General features: G+C 43.7%; 1 protein-coding gene across 2 annotated transcripts in view; it reads right to left on the bottom strand.

Annotated features, from left to right (window-relative positions):
• Positions 1-8,446: 8,446 nt before the first annotated feature.
• The window catches only part of ARHGAP36 (Rho GTPase activating protein 36), a 31,291-nt gene continuing 22,734 nt past the window's right edge, over positions 8,447-17,003 (bottom strand). The window contains exons 2-12 of one of the 2 annotated variants that reach the window (XM_033116613.1): positions 16,377-16,535; positions 15,094-15,159; positions 14,417-14,652; positions 13,980-14,172; positions 13,700-13,755; positions 13,306-13,456; positions 12,703-12,851; positions 12,346-12,522; positions 12,010-12,107; positions 11,773-11,879; positions 8,447-9,707 (exon numbers count right to left, since the gene is read on the bottom strand). In XM_033116613.1, coding sequence (XP_032972504.1) covers positions 9,550-9,707; positions 11,773-11,879; positions 12,010-12,107; positions 12,346-12,522; positions 12,703-12,851; positions 13,306-13,456; positions 13,700-13,755; positions 13,980-14,172; positions 14,417-14,652; positions 15,094-15,159; positions 16,377-16,535 — 1,550 coding nt within the window. In that variant the 3' untranslated portion in view covers positions 8,447-9,549. Of the gene's footprint in view, positions 9,708-11,772; positions 11,880-12,009; positions 12,108-12,345; positions 12,523-12,702; positions 12,852-13,305; positions 13,457-13,699; positions 13,756-13,979; positions 14,173-14,416; positions 14,653-15,093; positions 15,160-16,376; positions 16,769-17,003 lie in introns of those variants that run through there. The other variant, XM_033116553.1, reaches the window with a different exon arrangement.

Genomic DNA, 17,003 nt, shown 5'->3' on the forward strand with positions numbered 1-17,003 from the left:
TCACCGACTGCCCTCCAATCCCCTCACCCTCCCCCCCACCCCCCACTCCCCCCGCCCATCTAGCAACCCTCAGTTTTTCCTCATTGTCTCCCAAACAGTTTCTGATTAGTTCATTCACTTATTCTTTTCTTTAGAATCCGCAAATAAGTGAGATCATATGGAACTTATCTTTCTCTGTCTGACTTATTTCACTTAACATAATGTTCTCTAGATCCATCCATGTTGTTGCAAATGGTAAGATTTCTTTCTTCCTTATGGCTGCATAATACTCCATTGTATAAATGTACCACAGTTTCTTAATCCAGTCATCTACCGATGGGCATTTTGGTTGTTTCCATGTCTTAGCTATTGTGTATAGTGCTGCAATAAACATAGGAGTGCATAGAGATTTTTGAATTGAAGTTCTGGATTTCTCCGGATAGATACCTAGGAGTGGAATTACTGGATCATAAGGTAGTTCCATTTTCAGAATTTTGAGATACCTCCATACTGTTTTCCATAGCGGCTGCACCAGTCTGCAATCCCACCAACAGTGCACAAGCGTTCCCTTTTCTCCACATCCGCGCCAGCACTTGTTGTTTGTTGATTTATTGATGATAGCCATTCTGACTGGGGTGAGGTGGTATCTCATTGTGGTTTTTATTTGCATTTCTCTGATGGTTAGCGAGGTTGAGCATTTCTTCATATGTCTGTTTGCCATCTGTATGTCCTTTTCAGAAAAATGTCTCTTCAAGTCCTCTGCCCATTTTTTAATTGGATCGTTTGTTTTTCTGGAGTTGGGTTGAGTAAGTTTTCCATAGATTTGTGATATTAATCCCTTATCAGATATATCACTGGCAAATATCTTTTCCCATTCAGTAGGATCCCTTCTTGTTTTATTGATGGTTTCCTTTGCTGTGAAAAAACTTTTTAGTTTGATATAATCCCACATGTTTATTCTTTCTCTTAGTTCCTTCGCGCGAGGGTGTATATCAGTAAAAATCTTACTCCGGGTAATGTCTGAGAAATTTCTTCCTATATTTTCTTCTAGGTATTTTATGGTTTCAGACCTTACATTTAAGTCTTTAAGCCATTTTGAATTTATTTTTGTATATGGTGTAAGGAGGTGGTCCAACTTCATTTTTTTGCATGTGTCTGTCCAGGTTTCCCAGCACCATTTATTGAATAGACTGTCATTACTCCATCGTACATTCTTGCTTCCATTGTCGTAGATTAAATGGCCATATAGGCGTGGATTTATTTCTGGACTCTCTATTCTGTTCCATTGATCTATGTGTCTGTTTTTATGCCAGTACCATGCTGTTTTGATTACTGTAGCCTTGTAGTATAATTTGAAGTCAGGTATTGTTATACCTCCCACTTTGTTCTTATTTCTCAAGATTGCCTTTGCTATTCGGGGTCTTTTATGGTCCCATATAAATTTTAGGATTGTATGTTCTATTTCTGTGAAAAACGACGTTGGCAGTTTGATAGGAATTGCATTGAATATGTATATTGCCTTAGGCAGTATGGACATTTTAACTATATTAATTCTTCCTATCCATGAACATGATATGTGTTTCCATCTATTTATATCTTCCTTCATTCCTTTCATCAGTGTCTTATAATTTTCTGAGTATAGATCTTTTACTTCTTTGGTTAAATTTATTCCCAGGTATTTTATAGTCTTTGGAGCGATTGTAAATGGGATTGTTTTTTTAATTTCTCCTTCTGATGTTTTATTATTGGTATATACAAAGGCAACTGATTTCTGAATATTAATTTTGTATCCTGCCACTTTACTAAATTCATCTATCAGCTCTAATAGCTTCTTGGTGGAGTCTTTAGGGTTCTCTCTATCATATCATCTGCATATAATGATAATTTTACTTCCTCCTTACCAATTTGGATGCCTTTTATTTCTTTTTCTTGTCTGATTGCTGTGGCTAGAACTTCCAGCACTATGTTGAATAGAAGCAGAGATAGTGGGCAACCTTGCCTTGTTCCTGATCTTAGGGGGAATGGTTTTAGCTTTTCCCCATTGAGTATGATGTTAGCTGTGGGTTTGTCATATATGGCCTTTATTATGTTGAGATATGATCCCTCTATTCCCACTTTCTTAAGGGTTTTTATCATAAATGGCTGTTGGATTTTATCAAATGCTTTTTCTGCATCTATTGATATGATCATGTGATTTTTATTTTTCATTTTGTTAATGTGGTGTATCACATTAATTGATTTGCGGATGTTGAACCAACCTTGCATACCAGGGATGAATCCCACTTGATCATGGTGAATGATCTTTTTAATGTATTGCTGAATTCTGTTCGCAAATATTTTGTTGAGGATTTTTGCATCTATGTTCATTAGAGATATCGGCCTGTAGTTTTCTTTTTTTGTGGTGTCTTTGTCTGATTTTGGGATCAGGGTGATAGTGGCTTCGTAAAAAGTGTTTGGGAGTCTTCCCTCCTTCTGGATTTTTTGGAAGAGCTTGAGGAGAATAGGTGATAATTCTTTTTTGAACGTTTTGTAAAATTCACCTGTAAAGCCATCGGGTCCAGGGCTTTTGTTTGTTGGGAGATTGTTCATTACTGATTCAATTTCCGTGGTGGTAATCAGTCTATTCAGGTTTTCTGTTTCTTCTTGAGTTAGCCTTGGAAGGTTGTACGCCTCTAGAAAATTGTCCATTTCTTCCAGATTGTCGAATTTGTTGGCATATAGTTGCTCATAGTAACTTCTTAAAACTTTTTGTATTTCTGCGGTGTCCGTTGTCACTTCTCCTCTTTCATTTCTGATTTTATTAATTTGGGTCCTCTCTCTCTTTTTTTAAATGAGTCTGGCTAAAGTTTGTCGATTTTGTTTATCTTCTCTAAGAACCAATTCTTGGATTCATTGATCTTTTGTATTGTTTTTCTGGTTTCTATTTCATTTATTTCTGCTCTGATCTTAATTATCTCCTTCCTTGTACTCCCTTTGCACTTATTTTGCTGTTCTTTTTCCAGATCCCTTAAGTGTGAAGATAAACTGTTGATTAGTGATGTTTCTTGTTTCTCTAGGTAGGCCTGCAATGATATGAATTTCCCTCGTAGGACTGCTTTCGCGGCATCCCATAGATTTTGGGTCATCGTGTTTTCATTTTCGTTTGTCTCAAGGTATCTTTTGATTTCTTCCTTGATCTCCTGGTTGACCCATTCATTATTTAGCAACATGTTATTCAGCCTGCATGAATTGGTGTGTCTTCCAGTTTTTTTCCTGTAGTTCATTTCTAATTTCATAGCATTGTGATCAGAGAAGACAATTGGAATGGTTTCAATTTTCTTAAATTTATCAAGACTTGTTTTGTGGCCTAACATATGGTCTATCTTGGAAAATGTTCCATGTGCGCTTGAGAAAAACGTGTATTTTGCAGCATTGGGGTTAAATGTTCTGAAAATATTGATTAAATCCAAGTGGTCCAATGTATCCTTTAAGGCTGTTGTTTCCATATTGATTTTCTGTCTGGAAGACCTGTCCCTTGTTGTCAGAGGTGTGTTGAAGTCCCCTACTATGAGAGTGTTACTGTTGATCTCTGTCTTTATGTCAGTGAGTACCTGTTTTATATATTTAGGTGCTCCTATGTTGGGTGCATAGATGTTTACTAGGGTTATGTCCTCTTGTCGGATCGCTCCCTTTATTATTATATAGTGCCCATCTTTATCTTTTAATATGTTCTTCATTTTAAAGTCTATTTTGTCAGATATAAGTATTGCAACTCCAGCTTTTTTCTGCAACTCCAGATATTTCCATTTGTATGAAATATCTTACTCCAACCCTTCACTTTCAGCCTGTGTGTGTCTTTTGTTCTGAGGTGAGTCTCTTGTATACAGCATATACAAGGGTCTTGCTTTCTTATCCAGTCAGCCACCCTATGTCTCTTGATTGGAGCATTTAATCCATTTACATTTAAAGTGATTATTGATAGGTATATAGTTATTGCCATTTTTAAATTTGTAGTTAGGTTGTTTTGATCTTTCTTTTATTTACAGAAGTCCTTTTAGTATTTCTTGCAATGCTGGCTTGGTGGTGATAAATTCCTTTAGCTTATTTTTTTCTGGAAAGCTCTTTATCTCTCCATCAACTTTAAATGATAGCCTTGCTGGATAAAGCAATCTAGGTTGTAGGCCTTTGTTTTCCATCACTTTGAGTATCTCCTGTCACTCCCTCCTGGCCTTCAATGTTTCTGCAGAAAAATCATTTGATAGTCTTATGGGAGTTCCCTTGTATGTAACCCTCTGTCTTTCTCTTGCTGCTTTTAGGATTCTCTCTTTGTCTTCAAGTTTTGCCATCTTAACTATAATGTGTCTTGGTGTGGACCTGTTTGGGTTAATCCTGGTTGGAACTCTCTGCACTTCCTGGGCTTGTATGTTGGTTTCCTTCATCAGGTTGGGGAAGTTTTCGGACATTATTACTTCAAATATGTTCTCAATCCCTTGCTTCCTCTCTTCAACTTCTGGTATTCCTAAGTTGCGCATGTTATTGTGCTTGATGTTATCCCAGAGGTCTCTGAAGCCATCCTCATTGTTTTTTATTCTTTTCTCTTTCTGTTGTTCCGTTTGGGTGATCTCTGCTACCTTGTCTTCTAAGTCGCTGATTCGATCCTCTGCTTCATCTAACCTGCTGGTAATTCCTTCAAGTGAGTTCTTAATTTCGGTAATTGTGTTCTTTAGTTCTAACTGGTTATTCGTTATGATTTCTACATCCTTCTTTATGTCTTCTCTAAGCTCCTTAAACATTCTTATCACCAGTGTTCTGAACTCTGTCTCTGAAAGGTTGGTTACGTCTGCTTCATTTGGTTCCAATTGTGGAGGTTTCTTTCTTCTGTTCTTTTATTTGGGACGTGTATCTTTGTTTCCCCATTCTGGGTGACTCTCTGTGTTTGTTTTGATGTATTAGGTAGATCCCCTAGAGTTCTTAGTTCTTGCTAGGTTATCTTATGTAGTATGTGTCCTTTATATTTGAGTTGCACTACGTCGTTCTTCTCCTCTGGGTGTGCTCCAAAGGTGACTCTTGTGTTGTGTATATTGTCCTGTTCAAGAAGATCTTTAATTGCTTTTTGCTTGTGAGTAGGTGGGGTTAACTCCTGGGCTGACTCGTTGTGAGACTTGGCTCTGTCCCCCGCAGGGCGTTCTGCTGCGTGAGGGTTGACCACTTAAATGTGGTTTGGCCTCTATGGGCTCTAGTGCCTGCAGAGAATTCCCTCTGGGTGTGTGACTTGTAGGTCAAACCCAGTAGTACTCTGGTTTGGTCTGGAGTTGGCCTCTGGATATGTTGAATCTTGTGCCTCTTAAGCTGGGCCCTGGTAGGGCAGTTTCAGAACAAAGCAAATCACCAAGCACAACAGCAACAACAACAACAAAGAAAAAAATCAAATACATTCACATGTAAAAACACCCGATAACCCCCACTCGACACAGGCAAAGATATCAAAGATATAAAGACAAAGCAAAACAAAACAAAACAAAGCAAAATAAAAAGCAGTGAGAGTCTTGGCTTAAGCCCACCAAGTAATGTCCAGGTTGTTCTCTGCAGTACCAAAGAGCCCCCTGCTTATTGTGCAGGCAGAGCCGGTCACCTGGTGCCCAGAGTGACTTTGGGACTGTAGATTTAAATGTGTGGGCCTGAGGGGTCTGTGTGATAGTTTTTACAAAGTCAGTGCAGTTTCTGCCCTTGCCTGCACATATGCACACTGAGAGTAGCCCCACTAGCCCCGTGTCCACTACTCCTGAGTCTTAGGGCACTTCTTCAGTGTGTGTGTGTGTATGGGGGGGTATGGGCGGGAGATTTCTGAGCTGCTGAAAGCCCAGAGCTGCGTCTGCCTTACTGCTGATCCCTGGGAGTGCCTCTGCAGTTGCACTTGCCCCGCCCTAGGCAGGCCAGAAAGGGTGGGGGCTGGGGATGGAGGGGTCTTCTCTCTCCCAGCCCAGCCGCGCGTCACCCTCTTCCCACAGGCCAGAAAAGGTGGTGGCTGGGGGTGGAGGAGTCTCCTCTCCTAGCCCAGCCAAAATCACACTCTTCCCAGTCTCCTCCCTGGGTCAGGGCTGCCTGTCAGGCTTCCCAGAGCCTGAGCACTACTACGGCTCCTCTGAAATCTGACACTACTCCTCAGTTCAGGGGCCAGTTTAAGTCTCTGGAAGGGCCGGGGTAGGATTGGAAGAACGGGGCGGGGGAGGGGCCCAGGTATGGAGTCTGTGTTCTTTGCCTGCCCTAGGGCCCACTAGCTGCCCTCCCGGCGGGAGAAATCATCCGTGGGACGCAGGGAAAGAGCCCACCTCCTGGTCTTCGTGGTCTCTGTTCTGCCCTGGGATCCCCTGCGTGCGGGTGCCACCGGGGTTTTCGCCGCCGCCGCCCGGGACCCCACCGGGGGCGGGTTGCTGCCTGCGGGCCGCGAGTTTTCACTCCCCTCCCTTCCTTCCTTCCCCTGCTCGCCCAATTAGCGCACCTTCAAGTAATCCTTAGCTTCAAGTAATCCACGAGTCTCTTAGCTGTTCTGTGTGATGAGCAAAGAGTTCTTTGATGGGTTATAGGTCCCGTTTGTAATAAGATCCAGAGGAGAACTCAGAAAGTGCGCCCTGCTGCCACCATTCCTATGACGTCACTCTCTCATTCTTCATTGTTCCCGCGGCTGTGGGGATAGCTGGAGCTGACTGAAGGACAAACCTGAAGTGCCCCTGGCCCTCTGTGTGTTTGGGTCGGAGGCTGCCGGAATGTCTGGGGAAGTGGCTGGAGTGGTGGCTGCTACACATGGTGGCAGGAACGCAGACTGAGATTTTATTATTTTTAATTGCTGAATAATATTCCAGTGTGTGTGTGTGTGTGTGTGTGTGTGTCGGGAGTGCCAAAAAATGTATACACATTTTAAGAGATGCTATCTATGCTCAAGCAACAGTTCGCTGTAATCAGAAGTGTTTGGACGCTGATGGTAACCACTTAGGACACCTCTTTTAATTGTAGAAGTCAAATGTGACTTGTATTCATGTTTTGTTATCAGTATATATTGAATATTACAAATAATACAGTTTTTTCTCTTCTTAAAATGTGTATACATTTTTGGCACCCCCTGTGTGTGTGTGTGTGTGTGTGTGTGTGTGTGTGTGTTTATACACACAAAATAATAAAATGTGTCCCTGGAAGAGTTTACTTGTGCTTTTTCCACACAGCTTAAAAACCACTAAATAAACCAGATAACAAACAGGAAAGTAGATTGTTTAAAAACATTCCCTTCACTTCCTGGCCTTCCCTGAAACCAGGTTTTCTCCTAATCCTATTGCTTCCCTTATATTCCTCCCCAGTGGTGACTACTAACCAAGGGGTTGGGGCTGAGAGTGTTGATTAGAGATGGGCGTTATCTGCTCTTTTCCCTATAATCTAAGATTATATATATATATATATATATATATATATATATATATATATATATTTGACCTCTCTGTATCTTATTTTTCTCAATAAGAAAATGATGGTGACGGTAGCATGTATCTCATAGAGTTGTTATTAATATTAAATAATATGATGCATGCAAAGCTTTAAACAGTGTCATACACTTTTAGAAAACCTCACTATGTGTTGATTATCATTATAATCATTATTATAAAATAATTATTATAGGAGGAGTAAAATGTTACATTTCTGATGTCTAAAGCTCTACACAAGGAAATATCCTAAAGTAAACTGTATAAAAATTTAAAAAATATATACCACTTCACTTTCTGGAGCCCTGTCCCTAATATGGTAAATTTCCAAGCATGTCATGAAGTCTCAAGCTTTCAAGAAAGGTTGGAGTTTCCTCCAATCAAACAGCAGCACATTCTTCTCTTACACTTGGAAATCATGTCTCCAGATGTTTCTAGGTTTTCGTTTTTCACCAATCCAGGAGGAATTTCTCAGTTGAGGACACCTAGTGATCTTTTTATTCCCCCTCCTTTCCCTTTAGAGGCTTTCTTAACTTTCATTCCTTTCCCCTACTTCTCTTTTATCTCTCTTTAACCCTTTATTCTACTTTAACCCTTCCATTCTCTTTATTCAATTACATTTGTTCCCTTTACTTTACTCCCCTTTATTCCTTAAAACCCCTCTCCTTCAGTCCACATCACCTACTCCCCTTAATTCCCCATCATGCCCTCCTCTTTATTCCACCTCATCTCCTCCCCTTAATTCCTCATGCTTTCCTTTATTCTACCTCACTTCCTTTATTCCAGTTCATTCCACTTTATTCCAAGTCACCCCTTCTCCTTTATTCCACATCACCACCTCCTCTTTATTCCACTCACTCCATCCCTTTAGACTATGTCACCCGTCCCCCTTATTCCACATCATCCTCTTCTTCTTTTTTCCTCTTCCCCACTTCTTTCTTCTTCAGTTCCAGTCAGAGCTTCCCGACTCTCCAACAAAATTTCAAATTAAAAAAAAAAAAAACACAGTAAGCCATGAATATGCTGCTGTCACAATACAGATGTTTATTAATGATTAAATGCCAGAGAAGTTTAACAATCACAAATCTTCGAGCTCTGCGGTTGTTACCCATTATGTGATCAGTTTCTATCCCTCAATACAATACATTCTTCATTCTGTGGATCTTAGCAGTTGTTACCCTTCAATATCAGCTATAATTTTGGATGTCATACATAACCCATATCTGTGTTACCAGAGCATGTCCCACAAATTTGTACTGTCCTGCATAGAGGAACTACAGAGACGATAGATAAGATCATTCGTATTCAGGTGACTTTAACTACTTGGAATTATGTGTCTGTACCTAACTAGCTGTTTTGTTGACAACAGGGTATGAATCCCAGCTGTCTGGGATTGTAAAACAAATCCAGGGAATAAAATCAATTTTTCTCCTCTAACTTCTGACCAAAGAAAAGCTAGACTTACACTTGAGTGTTCTTCGTGTTGGCATTACCTGAGCAAAACTGCACAAAATTTTGGGACTGGCTGGTTGATAAGCCATTAGTCTAAATAATTTTGGGGGAAAATATCCTGAGGTGGTGGAGTTGCTGCGGGGACACGGCTATGAGTTGGTGTGACATGGTTTAGCATTAATTGTTTGTCAGCTGTCAGTCAGCTGACCTAACGTCCTAGCATGCCTCTTGAGGGCCTTTCCATTTGAGCTCTGGGGAGGAGGACAGGAAAGTCAGGAAAAGCATGCAATCCCCTTTGGGGGAGGGAAAGCACCTCGAGATTTGTGAGCTTCTCTGGGACAGGTGTTTACCACAAATGTCACATCAATTAAAGGAAGGGCTATAGTGTGGGAAAGCCAGGATCAGGGGTAAAAGAGAAAGGCAAGGTAGCACCAGGGAGCCTGGGCATGACACAGAAACATCTCTGCTTTTATCAGCTGAAGGGATCACGCATCCCCAGTGAAGGGGCTGGCAGTGTGTTTGGAATTCATAGCCTGACCCGAGCATCAGGTGGAACTCCTTCTCATCCTCAGATCTTTACCTTCGAGACACACTCCTTTGTGTTTCCTGTGACATCCCAGGTCACCCCCACCCTTTTCCCCTGTCTGGCACCTCATAGAAGGAAAAACATCTAAGGAAAGAAGTAGCCGATGCCAGTTTTTGCCTCCTTCTCCCGGGGCACACGGAGCAATGGGCGGTCTTGCTCCAGAATGGGGGGGTTACCCGCTCCTTCCTCATCGTCATGGGAACGGGCAGTGCCGGAAGGCACAGCTGGCTCCTCAGAGGAACCTGGAAAATAGTAACAATGTTAACTACTTATGTTTCTACACTTCATACTTTGCACAGCACCCAAGGGACTAAGACCTAATTTTGAGCTTTAAATACAGTATGAGGCAAGAAGTTAGAGCAGGAATGATTATCCCCATTTGACTTATAAGAAAACTGCAGCCTAACAGTAGAATATAGATCTCTAAATGTAGGCCAACTGTGGAAGCTGGAGGTGGAGGAGGAGGGCTTGGTTAGAGAGCAGAAAGAGTGAGACAGATACCCCATGCTTAGAGCAAATGGACAATACCTCCAGGGAGGCGGGGAAGAATGCGGCCTCCTAACAGCCACCACCACCCTATAACTAGCCTAACTAATTTTCCTAAACAAATGAGTAACAAAGCTGGAGCTGGAAGCTTACAGTACTTCATGAAGGGGAGAAAGCAGGTGTCGGTCTCCAATGACTCTGGGGAGGACTTGTAGTCCATGACTTGACCAGGCTGAGACTTGTTTTTAAGAAGGAGGAGAGTGGTATTTACAGGAGATGTAACATCTGCATCTTCTTTATGGAACTGGATTGCTTTTGGATCCTGAACTTCTTTAGAGTCAAGATAATTAGGCATTGGTACTGCTCGCACATTCATGATTTCTTCAAGATTGACAGCCAGATCTGGCTGAGGGTCTGGAATTGTATTGAAAATGGAGACATCATCAGTTTCTGGAGTGACATTGGTAACTTCATTTTCTTCAAAAGTGTTGGCTTGGTCTTTCTGAGAATCTGGAATTTCAATGTGAATTTGAGCGTCTTTAGGCTCTGGAACCACATTGAAAACTGAGTCTTCTTCAAGATTGGGGTTTTCTTCAGAGTCTTGGATTCCACTTACATCAGAGGTTTCTTTGTGTCCTGAGGTGTCTTCAGCATCTGAGGCTTCTTCATTGTTTGGGACTTCACTCACCTCTGAGGATTCTTCCTGATCTTGAATTTCATCAAAATCAGAGACATCTTCTGGTCTTGTTACCACATGGGGAGCTGGGATCTCTTCAGGGTTGGAGTCTTCTTCAGAACCTGCAATGCCATTGACCTCTGGAGTTTCTTCGTGATCTGGAATTTCTTCAGTATCTGAGGTTTCTTCATCATTTGGGACTCCATCAAGAGCTGGAAACTCTTCAAGATTGGGGTCTTCTTCAGAGTCTGAGAGTCCATTAACCTCTGCAGATTCTTCATGATTTGGGAATTCATGACCACCAGGGGCTTCCTGGGGACTTGGGACCACATGAAGAGCTGGGACTTCTTCAAAATCAAGGTCTTCATCAGAGTCTGAAATCCCATTGACCTCTGGGGTTTCTTCATGGTCTGGAATTTCTTCAATATTTGAGGCTTCATCATTTGGAATTTCCTCAAGAGCTAGAACCTCTTCAAGATTGGAGTCTTCTTCAAAATCTGGGCTTTCATCATTATCTGAGGCATCTACATTGTCTGGGATGTCATCTATCTCTGGGGCTTCTTCATTGTCTGGGATTTCATCAGTATCTGAGATTTCTTCATTGTTTGGGATTATATCAAGATAGGGAATTTCTGCAAGGTCAAGATTTTGGTAGTTTTCAAAATCTAGTCCTTCTTCGAGGTCGTGGTTTGGGTTTTCTCCAGGGTTTGGGATTTCTTGCACATCTGGGGCTGGTATTTCTTCAAAGTCTGGGATTTCAATGAGTTCTGGAATTTCATCATCAAGGTCTAGAATACCCTCAAGGGGAGGAAGATCATCAAAATTCAGAGTGTCATCATCATCATCACCATCATCATCATCTTCTTCATCAAAGTCTTGCATGCCTTCAAGATGTGGGCCTTGAATTTCAAGGTCATTTAGGATCTCAAGACCGTGGGCTTCTCCAAAGGCCACTCCTTGATTGAGATATTCAAATACTAGCTCTTCATTGACTGTCACATCTTCCTCAGAGGACTCATCTTCCTCAAGGGTCCCATCTTCAGCAAAGACCTGGCCTTTAGGAAGGACCTGACCTTCACCAAGGGACTGACCTTCAGCAAAGGCCTGACCTTCAGCAAGGGTCTGACTTCCAGCAGGGAACTGACCTTCATCAAAGGGCTTGCTTTGAGCAAGAACAGCAGCCCGTATTTCAGCAGAGTTTTCCACTGGATCAGAAAGTAAAGCATCCTCTTCCATCTTTATCCGTGCACTCCTGAATGAGAATTAAAAAGCAAGACAGTTTGTATACTTTAGTTGACTAATATAAAGATTGCCTAGGGTTTGAAACCCTCATAGGAGATTCTTCTTCAAGCTAAGCATAAACAAAACAAGAAAATACTCACTGGATCTTCCTCAAATTCCTGCGTCTGATAAAATCAAGGGCTTCAGGACTGAATTTCCACACACGCTTAGCAACCTGTCTCTGAATATGGAGAGGCACCTGAGGATGAAATTAGCAATGTTAGCCTTTATTAAACAATTTTTAAAATAAATTTGTATTTATCTCTATCAGGAACCCAGAACTAAAGGCACCATGACCAGTTAATATGAAAAGAATTTCTAGACTGGGCGATTTTGAGGTACCTTTGGCTATCCTCAGGGATGCACATACAACTTTTACCTGCCTTGTGAACAGGAAAGAGAGCTGTGAAATAAGTGTGTCCAAAACTTCCACCTACCTGGAAGAGGATATCCCAGTTGTCAATCATGGCACGGACCACATTGACAGAAGCAACATAGTGGTCAATCCCCAGTCTTGTTTTCCTGGACTCCCTCTTGGCAAATTTCCCCTTCTTCAGGAGAGCAGATCCAAACACCAAGGCCAAATTGGTAGAAGTCATCCGGTTGCCTGAAACCTAGGTAAGGGAAAGCAGGAAGTGGTTGAGTCTGACGCAGTAATGGAAGTTATACAAATGGAAACACCTCTTTTTGTTCTTGTTTCACTCTCCCTCTGTCTCTCTGGCTCTGTCTTTCTCATATACTGCCACACATGTTCCCTACCACAGCTCTCACTACCCTTTGCCAAAGCTTTTTACCAACTGTCCATCAAGGCCAATGGAGTCCTCGCAGTTCTCAGTGATTTTATGCAGGGCCTTTAGCAGACGCTCCAGGGTGTCACTGTGGCAGGGTGGCATCAGGTAAACCAGCAATTGCAGGGCAGAAAGCTGATCCTGTGGTTTCAGAGCTATAGGAAAGAACACAGGGGCTGACTCAGGGAACTTGCCTTGGCAGCAGCCTGATACCAAGAGAAATGTGATTCTGCTTGAAAATCACTGAAGGCTATGGAGAAAGTCTCCCGGCATCTTTTCTTTGCTTGTTCCCACAGCATTTGAGCTCAGAAGCCCTAAAAGTGAGAGGTGTTCCCATTAAAATTGAACCACCTCTACAGAAATAGGTTCTTCTTTGCCCTGAGAGGACACACATATTTTCAAGAACCTCTGGAGAAATTTCCAAACAGCAGACTTGTAATGGAATATTATGAAACACAAGGAAAATAGTTTGAAGAGGTATTTTCATCTTCAAATATTCATTCTGCCTTAGTTCCTTGGAGTCCTGCAACCTGAGCTCTGTCTCTAGGCCTCCACACCCTCGTACTAGTTCCTTTCCTTGCCTGGGAGAAGGGACATCAGAAGACTCACTTGCTGTCAAGAGGAAGGACATATACAGATCATCTGGCAGCAGAGAGTCCTTCATATCACGGAAAAATTCCTTGAGAAGTGCGGCCACATCATGCACATTCTGAGTGTCATCCAGCACTACATCCAGACCCTGATCAAATTCTTCACGGAGCTAGAAAAAGGAAGAAAATACATGTCTGCCTGCCTTGACCACCACAGTCTCCCTCCTGGTTATTCCTTCAATAAGTCTCAGGCTTCACTGGAGGTAGCTGGCAATATGGTGTGCCTGGGGGGCTAGAAAGAAGACCTTGCTCCCACCACCAGACATGAAACTCCCCTGGAGTCCCTGGGGGAATCCCCCACCTCACCTGATTTTCTCAGTCAAGGAACAAAAGTGTAAACATAGCCAATTTACCTCACGCACTCTTTTCTCGGAGTATTCCAAGGTAAAAATCCCCACTGTGCTTAAGCCTGAAAGAAAAAACCAGGGACAGTAAGAATTTCTGGTCCCCTTCACCATAGATAGCATTTCCCTCCCACCCACCCCTCTGCATCCTGACCCCAGCTGGTGGCAGGGGAAGGAACATTTCAAGCCCTTCATCCTTGAAACCTCTTTTCTCTCCCCATTTCTAGAACACTGTTCTTTCTTTAATTGCCTCCTACCTTGATTTAACCATCATTTACAGCCCCCTTACCATGATTCTCAATGAAATTGCAGCAAGCCTCAACAACCTGGGGTATTTGTTTAGCAATCGGATTGAGGCTCATTTTCTTTTTGGATCCCAGGAGTCGCTGGCCAATTGGAAAGGAAATCCTGGAAAGTTGCAGGGTCTGCAGCAGCAAGGCCCCGTCTTCCAGTTCAGCCAGGCTATCCACAGATACTGCACCCTGTGGAGAAACCCAGACTACCTTAAAATGGGGGATCTGGAGAGTTGCTTTGGACTTTCCTGAGGATTGTGTCACATTCATAACATGAGACATTTTTTTTTTTCTGGGGCAAGCCAAGTACTCCCCTCCAACTTGTTCTGTTCAGCTCCTCCTCTCTCTGAATACACAGGCCTTGACCCTACCCCCCACATCCATTCACACCTCAGGAAGGGCCACTGCCTGAAACCTGGAGGGTTTAACTCACTCGACGCCCACGGCGAGTGAACTCTCGGGGCAAGGAGGGCTCATCCCGTCTGCGATTAAAAAAGCGCCTGATGCGGCCAAACATCCTTTGCACCACGTTTCCCCGACGACGGCCCGCAGCCTGACCGGTAGATTCTTTACTCTGCATCGCGGCTCTTAGTTCAAGATGCTTGCGGCGGGTAAGCTCATTCACCAGTGCCTCTTCCAGACGAATGCCAAATGTCTTGAGTGATACGACTGGGGAGCCAAGGAGAGAATGAGAAACGTCAATGCTTCGCAGCATTTAAACCAGGAGGAACTGCAGGGGCTGTAGCATTCCTCTAAGCAACTACCCTCAGTCAATCCTTACCCCTCCAGACCCATAGCGCCCCTCCTCGCGGAAAGAGCCCAAAAGGATTCAGTTCCACTCAACTAGCCCGAAGGAGCTCAAGGTCTCTGCCTTAAGTCCTGCCAGGGGAGTGACCACCTTGAAGCAATGAGGATAATTTCTTAGGGGCGATCAGCCCGGGTTGGATTGAACAGGAAGGCTTAGGCCGATCTGATGGGACCCCCCAGCACCTGCAATTAATGCGCCATTTCCTGAAATCATCCCCTACGGGGTTTCTGAGAGGGGGCAATGGACACGCCTTGTCTCCGGCATCCCATTTCTTTCCTAAGGAAAGTACAAGAGCTCCTCACCCCTCTGTTTTCCTCTCAGAATCAGAAACCACTTCTCCAAAGTAGTTGAACGGTCAGTAGGTAGAGCTATGGGAAGAGAAAAAAGACAAGACACGCACACTCACACAAATAGGATTTGATAAGTGACTAAAGCATCTCAGTGCATTGATCCGCATTAATCCTCAGTGCATTGATCCGCAGGGATGAGGGAGGGAGGTAAGGAGCTCTGTCCAGTCCGCGAAAAGTATTTCGCTTTCTCTCAGCCTCAGTTTCCCCGTTTGAAAACGGGACTAATTCTATCTACTATATATGAGACTCCAAAACTTTAACCAAACCAGACGATCTTAGGCGCCGCGTGCACACCACGCATCTTGTTTCGCACCAGTAGTAGCAGAACACAACGCTTAAAACAGAAATTCCAGGGCTTGGAGCGCCGGGACAGTGCAACAGGCGAGAAGAAGGGCTCTGCCTGCGCAGCCTCCGAGAATAGGTGTCGCCAAGTTACTGCGGGCGCGTTTGCACCCGGAATGCCGTCGGCTCCCAGAGCTGTCCCGGGCTCAGAACCCCTCAGCGGCGGCTGCCCTACCGGGTCTTCTTGCCCTTTGCTTCGCTCCTTGCCAGCTGCGCGTGCCTAGCGAACCTCCCGCCCCTACACTTTTTTCATTACTGCAGGGGTGCTCCTCGGCCCGCGCGATCCCCTGCCCCTTGCCCTCAGTTGTTGAATCTGCGCCCTTATCCTTGAGACCTCTGGCACATTCGAACCCTGTCCAGTGCTTGGTCCCGCTCGCTTCTCTGCCGCCAGCTGAGCCCCGCAGCGTTTTCAGCGCACCTCCCGCCGCCGCTCTACGCCGGGATTGGCGCGTCTGTCTCTCGCTGTCTCGCTATTTCCCTTTACTCTCCATCTCTTAACCGCGTTGTCTCTGCCTGTCCCAGTCTTCTCTCATAGTGTCCCTCTGCGCTTTTGTCCTCTGACTCCTTCTCGCACCGCACCTGGTGTGTCTGTCTCTTCACCTGTCTTCTGCCGACCTGTCTGTCCCTGACATCTATCTGCCTGTCGGTCTTACTGTTTCTCAAGCCCCCAAATCTTTGACCCAACTCAATTAATCTTCATCTCTTCCGCAATTCAACAAACACACTTCAACCCCTCCTTCCTCAGTTCTCCGAGCGTCAGGAGAACCGAACAGGTCCAACACCAGGCATGAGCCCCTCCCACACAGTTGGACCCCCAACTCGCCCGTCCCATCCCCGGGGAAGGGGTCCACTCGCCCAAGGGCGAGGATGCCACACTCCAGGGTACCGCTCACCTCGGTCAGGTTTGAATTCAGAGAGGAAATGTCTGGCCACGAGTTCGTGGTAAGCAGTCTCTTGCAGCTTCAGACGCTCCAGCTCTGAGAGACTGTGAATTGATATCATCTTCGTCTTGTGGTCTGGGTTGTGTCCTGGGGCTCCTCCCAGGACGTTCACTAAAAATATGAAGGCGGATAACAACAGCAAAAGGGGCATTATTCTGGGGCACAGTGTCCTTGCTGCCTTCAAAAAAGGAATGCAGCCACCCATTCTGGAATCGAATGATTATCAAGGCTGCATCATCCAATTGTCACTGGACTTGGTGGAGGGAACTATGGGGGGGAGGTTAGTAGAGGGGGAGGGAAAACTGGGAGGTGGCTTCACCCTCAAGCAGAGCTGCCTCTGGTTGCTTATTTAAAAAAAAAAAAATCCAACTTAAAAAAAAAAAATCAGCCCTGAACCAATCGTCCACAAAATAATCTAATTAGGCAAAAATAAGAAAGAAAAGAATAAAAAAGAAACAACCTTACTTGCAATTTAAAAATGTACATTGAGACAAGAATAAGGTAATCTTTTCCATTAAATAATTAGAACATCAATGAAGTTTATTTTTATTTTTAATGTTAATTAAATGCTGTCCAGGT

The sequence above is a fragment of the Rhinolophus ferrumequinum genome, chromosome X (genome assembly GCF_004115265.2).
Source record: "Rhinolophus ferrumequinum isolate MPI-CBG mRhiFer1 chromosome X, mRhiFer1_v1.p, whole genome shotgun sequence".
In the NCBI taxonomy this organism is placed as follows: Eukaryota; Metazoa; Chordata; class Mammalia; order Chiroptera; family Rhinolophidae; genus Rhinolophus; species Rhinolophus ferrumequinum.